General features: G+C 64.0%; 1 protein-coding gene across 1 annotated transcript in view; it reads left to right on the top strand.

Annotated features, from left to right (window-relative positions):
• Nucleotides 1–788: 788 nt before the first annotated feature.
• RFX7 (regulatory factor X7) overlaps nucleotides 789–7279 on the top strand; it is a 29689-nt gene continuing 23198 nt past the window's right edge. Inside the window, exon 1 of the mRNA XM_072982112.2 lies at nucleotides 789–1021. Within this exon, the coding sequence (XP_072838213.2) occupies nucleotides 804–1021 (218 nt within the window). The 5' untranslated portion in view covers nucleotides 789–803. The remainder of the gene's footprint in view (nucleotides 1022–7279) is intronic.

Below are 7279 nucleotides of genomic sequence, written 5' to 3'. Positions count from 1 at the left end.
CAGGGCATCGCTCCGGACCGGCTGGCCGGAGCACGCGGGAAGGGCGGCCTCCCCGCTCCCTCCTTCCGCCTTCCCCGGGGGCGGCGGCGGCGGCGGCGGCGGCGGCTCCTCTCGCTCGCTCTCTCCGCCTCCCGCGACGACGACAGCAGGAGGAGGAGGAGGAGGAGGGCGGGCGCCCGGCACTGAGCTTGCGCGCCCGAGAGGAGAGGCTGCGCCCGGCCGGCCGGCCGACCCACCGACCCACCGACGCCGAGCGGGCAGGCGGCCAGGCAGGCAGGCAGGGAGGGAGCCAGCCGGCCGAGCTGACGGGAGCCGAACCGAGGGGCCGCCGCCGGCCCTCTGGATTGCTGCGGGGCTGCGATGCGTCGCCCGCGCCCTCCTCCGGCGTAGCGGCGGCAGCGGCGGCGGCCCTCCGAGGCTCCTCCTCCTCCTCCTCCTCCCATTGCTGCTGCTGCTGCTTTTGCTGCTCGCCTTCCCCTCCTCCTCCTCCTCCTCCTCCTCCCCCAATCCCCCTCCCGGCGGCGGCGGCGGCGGCGAGGCGCGAGGGCGACGAAGGGGAGAGCCGGGCTCGAGCCTCGGGGATGCGTCCTCCTCCTCCCAGCTGGCAGCCCGGCCAGGCGGCGGCGGCGGCTCCTCCTCCTGCCAGGGCTGCGGCGCGGAGGGCGCAGGCGGCTCCCGCGGCGGGGAAGGCCTAGCCGGGCCGCGTCCTCTCCGCCCTCCCGGCTCGCTCGTTCCCTCGCCTGCCCGCCCGCCCGCCCCTCTCCGCCGCTCCGCTCCGCCCGCCCCGACCCGGCCCGGTCGCGATGGCCGACGAGCCTCTGCAGCCCCAGCCGCCGCCCGAGCCCCCCAGCGCTGGAGGCGGCGGCGGCGGCGGCGGCGGGGCAGCCCCGGGGGCCCCGGCGGGGGCGGCGGGGGCGGCGACCCCGACCCCGGGGCCCCCCCCTGCCCTGCCGGCGCTGGTGCCGGGGCTGCAAGGGACGGAGGCCAGCGCGCTGCAGCACAAGATCAAGAACTCCATCTGGTGAGTCCGGGAACGGGAGGGGGGACGCGCCCCCGGAGGGACGGGGGGGACACGGAGGGCTGCTCAGGCCGGCGCCTCGTGGGCAGCAGCGGGGCGGGCAGGGGGGCGTGGGGGGGCTTTCCCCACCCCTTTTCCCGAGCGGGGAGGGGGGACACTCGGTGTTGTGCTTGTCACCCTGGCACCGGCTCCCGCCTCGCCTGCCTTCCCCCGGGAGGAGGAGGAGGAGGAGGAGGAAGGCGGCCATGGGGGGGAGGGGGCGAGGCGGGCGGCGACCCGGGGCGGGGGGGGGGCGTCTGCAGGGCGCGGGGGGGGGGAGGGGGAGCGGAGGGAGGGGGAAGGTGTTTACTTGGCTGCCGCGCTGCGGAGGGAGCCAGACACGCTCGCCGTGCGGGGAGGGGAGGGGAGGCGAGGAGGGCGGCAGGCAGCACCCCCCCCAAGGCCGCCCCCTCCCCCGAGAGTCCCCCGTCCAACCCCGGGGAGGGGGCGGGAAGGATCGCGCCCCCTGCCCGGGAGGGGTCGCCTTTGCAGGGCATCGCCCGGCAGGGCAAGGGGAAGGGGCGCTTGGCGGGGAGGGGGCGGGGGCCGCCTTTGCCGCATGTTGACAGCCCGCCCCCCCTCCTCCTCCTCCCGGCTGCAAACGCCCAGATCGGGGGGGGGAGGGGCTCTCCTCCGGCGGGGCGGCGGCGGCGGCACCGGGCTTGTTTACAGCCACCGCCACCGCCGCCCCCCCCAGGGTCTCTTGCCACGGAGGGGGGGCGGAGGTCTGCTGAGCCCCCCCTCCGGCCCCGCGGCAGGAGCGCTGCGGAAGGCAAGGGCGGGCAGGTGGCCCCGGCGGGGGGGGCGTGCGGGTCGTGCCCGGGCAGCTCCTCCGGCGCCCTCCTCCCCGCCCGGCTTGCCAAGCCCGAGGGCTTCCGAGGAGGGGGCAAGGGCTCCGGGTCGCTGGCACGGGGCGGCCGCCTGCCTGCCTGCCTGCCTGCCTGCCTGCCTTCCCGGTGGTCCTCCTGCCAGCCTCGCCCACCTCGGCTTTTGTGTCTCCTAAGGACCGGCTTGGCACGGCCATGGCCGCCGCCCGGGGGGGGGGAGGAGGAGGGGGGGGGAAGGACAGGGAGGGGGGGAGGCGAGGCGGCTGCGAACCGGGCACGGGAGGAGCCCCCCCCCGGGGCGGGGCGGGGCGGGCTGGGCTTCCGTCGCCGCTGCCTGCGGGCGAGGCGGGGCGGGGAGGGCCGGGCAGGGCAGGGCAGGCGAGGCGGCGTGCCCGGCGTGTGCAGGAGGCATATTGCGGCGGGCAGAGGCATCAACAAGAGGGAGGGGGTCGCGGGGGGAAGAAGGAAGCCGGTCTCCCCCCCGAGGGGTGGGGTCGGTGGGGGTGGAGGTGGTGATGGAGGGGGGGGGGACGCCGCCGCCGGCCCTGGGAGCGGCTCTCCAACTCCTCCTGCCCGCCCGCCCGCCCTCCAGCCGCCGAGGGCTCAGCTCGGGCTTCGCACGCGGCCATTGTTTTGTTGACGGCGACTCGGGCGGGGGGGGGGGGCTGGCGGGGGGGGTCGCCGCGGCGGCAGGGAGGGAGGGAGGGAGGGAGGGCTCCTCAGAGAGCCCCCGCCGGCACCCCCCACCCCCACCCCCGCGGCTCTTCCCCGGCGCTCCGGACCCCGCGTGTTGACATCGGCGGCGGCGGCGGCGGCGGAGGGAGGCGTGGAGCGTTCCAGTCGGAAGACAAAATGGCTCCTCCTCGCAAGCGCCTCTCCCCGCGGCGCGAACCGGGGCTGCGGGCAGGGGGAGGCCCGGCACCCGGCGGCAACAACAAGCGCCCTCGCCCCCTCCTCGGCCCGTCCCGGGGCCCCTCTCCTGGAAAGAGAAGCCACCACCGGGGCGGGCGGCGGGGGGGGGGCGCCCCCCACCCCACACACCCCCCCGGCGCCACCCCCCCTCTTTGGTGGTTGTTTCCTGGAAAGGCGGCGGGGTCGGGAGGAGGGGGCCTGGCCAGCGACCGAGGTTTGCCCCCCCCCCGTGAGGTCCTCGGGAGGAAGGGCAGGTCGTCCAAGCCTCCCTCCTTCCGTGGAAGGAAGGGAGCCCAGGGGATTTCTTGAGGGTCAGGATCCTGGCCCCAGGACCCGACCCCCTTTTCATGGCCCAGTTCCTCTCCGGGACAGCCATCCAGAGCAGGAGGGGGGGGGAAGAGACACACACACCCCAATATGAATTTGGTGGGCTGGAGCTGGAACAGTTCTCGGTGGGTGTTTCAGCTTTTCTTCCAGCAAGGCAGAAGGAGATGGGGGGAGCCCCTCTTCCTGCCGCCTGGCAACAACCACAGGTGGACCCAGTGCTGGGGAGGGTCCGGGCCCCCTCCTGTTCTTGGTCCAAGACCGCTTAGCCCTGCCTTGACCCTGCAGGGCCAATGCCCCCCAGTTTCCCAGGGAGGTGGACTGAGGTGCCCCACAGGGAGATGGGGTGGTGCGTGCCATTACGGACCTGGAGGCCTTGATGGGGGTGTCCCGAGAATTTAAAAGGCATTGTGCGCCATCCATGACTATGAAACAGCTACTGGACCCAGCCCCATGTTTCCTTGGGTGGGTGGGTGGGTGGGCAGGTGGGCGCCGTGCTCCTCCTTAGAAGCTCACACACACACACACACCCGGCAGGCGGCAGAGGTGTGCTGCGTTTGCATCTTATCCCTTGCTCTTGAAGGGCTGTGAAAACAGCAGGTGCTCTGCATGGACCCGTCCCGGGGGGGGGGTCCCTTTCCTTCTCAGCTGGAGGGCAGCTCCTTCTCTGGACTGGGTGGTCGGTCGGTCGGTCATGCGCTGGCGGGGCCAGGGGTTTCGTGGAAAATGGCTCGCTGTGATGTTGCGCCTTAGAAGGAGGCCACACAATCTGAGAGCTTAAAGCTTTGGCAGAAAGCCGGCTAGAAATCCAATAAGCATCTAAGTAAACAAACAAATATATACATACATATACTGTACATATATATATAAATATATGTATATAAAGTGCTTTGTGCTATGCCTGAAGCCGGCATGTCCCCTATCTCAACCGGAAAGAGTGTCTGAAGGACTGTATGTTAACTCCTGATATCAAGGGAGGATTGATTCAGTCTCTCTTGGCTGCAGTCCAAAACAGACTTACAAGAGAGTAAGCTTCCCTGAAATTCATGAGACTTGATTCTGAGTAAAGGTGGATACGATTGCAGCCTTAACAGTGCCCAGTGATGGTCCATGTGTCCAAAGCCGGTTGGTGCCTCCCTGGGCGGGTGCGGAGTGGGTGGTGGTTCTGTTCCAGCCCCTGCCATGGGGGGGGGGGGAATTGGGCCCGCACCGCCTTTTGGCCAGATCTGCCTGTAGAGCAACAGGAGAGGAAGCGGGATCCAGAGAGGTGCCCCTGGGGAGCGGCACACAGGCTGTCCTCAGCTGCTTGGAGAAAAGGTTACGGAGGAGAGGAGGGTGGAATTTTTAAACCGAGGTCTGTTTCCAAGTTGGGCTGTAACTGGAGCTGGCACCAAAAAAAGGAGCTTTTCTTTGACCAGACCTGTTTTCGAGAGAGGGCTGTTGTTGTTATTTAGTCGTTAAGTCGTGTCCGACTCTTTGTGACCCCCTGGACCAGAGAGCACGCCAGGCCGTCCTGTCTTCCACTGCCTCCCGGAGTTGGGTCAAAGTCATGTTGGTCCCTTCGATGACCCTGTCCAGCCATCTCGTCCTCGGTCGTCCCCTTTTCTTCTTGCCCTCACACTTTCCCAACATCAGGGCCTTTCCCAGGGAGTCTCCTCTTCTCATGAGATGGCCAAAGGATTGGAGGGCTGCCCTTAAGCAAATGCTTCAGAAACCAGTGCTCTTTCCCAGATATTGCAATGGTGGCTTGCTTCCTTCTGCTGCCTGGATCAGGAAAGGCCGCTGTCCCTTATGCCCTGTGGCGGTAGCAAGCCGGTGCCAAGGCCCTGCCCCACCACGGAGACGGGCGCAGCCCCAGTGGCTGAAATCTGAGCGCGCCAATTAGTGGGCCCTCCCAGCCACTTCGGCTGGAGTGGGTTGCCGCTCCCAGTTTGCTGCTTCAGAAGAGCCCGGCAGGGTGGAGCAGCTCCTGGAACGCAAGTTTGAGCGTGTCCTGACTCTGGAAGGGCAGCAGCCAGTGTGTGTGTGTGGGGGGCTTCCTTCGGAGCAACGCAGCACTATTGCTGCCACCGCCAGCGTTACCATCATCAGCGTTCAACACTGGTTATTCTTTTAGCTGCTGGTGAATTTATTTTGGTGCCTCCTGAGAGAAGCATCGCCGCTGGACAGTTAGTTGCCATTAAACCCCAGAGGACTGGTCAGCTTTCCCTGCCACCACCTGTGTGGCAGGCTCTTGAAAATGCCGCATCAGGTCCTGGATTGGTCCTGCGAATCTTTGTTCAGGGATTTGCCCAGGGAAGCGAATGCGGGAGGATTCCTTAGATACCTGGCCCTCCCCATGGCAGGAGTCGGTTGGGGCACCCAGGAACCCCGGAGGGTGTGTGACGTGGGCTGTTCCCACAAGTAGTTTCCAGGTGCTCAGGATGGTGAGGTGCCACGGGGAATCTAGTGGTGTGGGAGGGAGCCGGCTAGGTTGCTTCAAACCCCCCCCCCCGATCTCCTTGACCTGGAGCGTCCCAGATCCCCAGGCCACCTGGCCGTGGCTCTCTGGGGGCGGCTGTTTGACTCGCTTGAGGCCTGGCCGTGCTGCTTGGGCCGCAGGGCTGCAGGCGAGGGTCCGCCTGGGCCTCCTGGCTCAGCTTCTGACCCTCCGTGGGGCCAGCAGGGGTGGCCAGGGGACCGTCCTCCCCAGGCTCCGCTGGGGGGGAGGGGGAAATGCCCCTCAAACCTTGGCCAGACTCCAAGGGGGAGTCACGGAGGCTCATGGCAGCCGCCTTGCGTGCGCAGCGGCCTCAAATGAGCCGCCCGTTTTCAGATTCCCGGCAGCTAGAGGGGGGGCTGCCTAGACTAGAGGAAGGAAGGCGACTGAACCCGAGGCCTTCCTTAGGCAACTGCTAATTTTCCATGTTCACAATATGAATGGATGATAATATATTAGTGGAGTCAATCTGGGAGTGCTTTGGGGTTAAAAATATAAGAATATCAAATAACAGTGTCCGTGTTAGTAGCATTGTTAATAAGGGACCCATATGGTGTCGTGATGATAGGGTTGAACGCAGGGACTGGAGAAGCTCAGGTGCAGAATTCTGTGCAATCCAATTCATCAGCGCTGGGATCCTGTGTGCCAAGATGGGGAACCCATGGCCCCCTCGAGAGGCTGTTGGTTGTGAGTGAGCCGGAACGATGGGAGTTGTAGTTCAGCAACATCTGTTCACCACCTGGACCTTAGAAGGAAAAGGCCTTAGGAGGTGAACGGCCTTTCACTTCGGGTCAGTCAGCCACCTCACCTGCCCTGCCCTTCCTTCCCAGGGGGTTTGATTTGGTTGGAATGCTCCTGCCACACCCTCTTGGAGGAAATGTGAAATAAACAAGGGTTACACAAAGAAGAAGAAGAAGAAGAATCTGTTGTTGTTTTGGAATCAAAACAAAAGGCCAAGGTGTTTGGCCTTGCATGGTTTGCTAGTGGAGGAAGGAGCCTTCAAAAAGACCTTTTATCTATGGTACAGGCTCAGAAAGAAATATCTGAAAAAAGGAGTGCACCAATGATACTGGTATCCTTTTTTGGAATACTGTGATAATGCTTTTTTTTTACAGCGGTCTTTCATGGCCATTCATCCTAGATTTGTTATATGTAACTTTTCTACCCTCTCCTCTTGCATTGACAACCTGGCCTCAGAAAGGGCCTTGCAATTGTTTGAATTTTTAACACACACACACACACACACACACACACACACACACACACACACACACACACACACACACACACACACACACACACACACACACACACACACACACACACACACACACACACACACACACACACACACACCCCTCTGATGCAATCGTGTCCAATAACTTCTATCATACTGCCATATTCCATGTTTTTATTTTTCTACGCTTTTAATTGTATTTATTGTATTAATATTTTATCTTCATTTTATGATTTTTGATTTGCTATTTTGTTCCTCTGTTTTTTTTGTTATTTGCTCTAAATCGCCCAGGGTGGCCTTGGCTGCCAGATGGGCGGTAAATAAATGAAATTAATTAAATAAATAAATACAAAACAGGTGAGCATGGTAAAGCAAGTGAGATAGGACATGGCCAAAGGACCAGATTGACCACCCCACAAGGAGAATGTAGGAATCCAGTTGGT

Source organism: Pogona vitticeps, chromosome 12 (assembly GCF_051106095.1).
Source record: "Pogona vitticeps strain Pit_001003342236 chromosome 12, PviZW2.1, whole genome shotgun sequence".
In the NCBI taxonomy this organism is placed as follows: Eukaryota; Metazoa; Chordata; class Lepidosauria; order Squamata; family Agamidae; genus Pogona; species Pogona vitticeps.
Note: the sequence above shows the minus strand (reverse complement) of the source record. Positions and strands in the feature narration are given on the sequence as shown.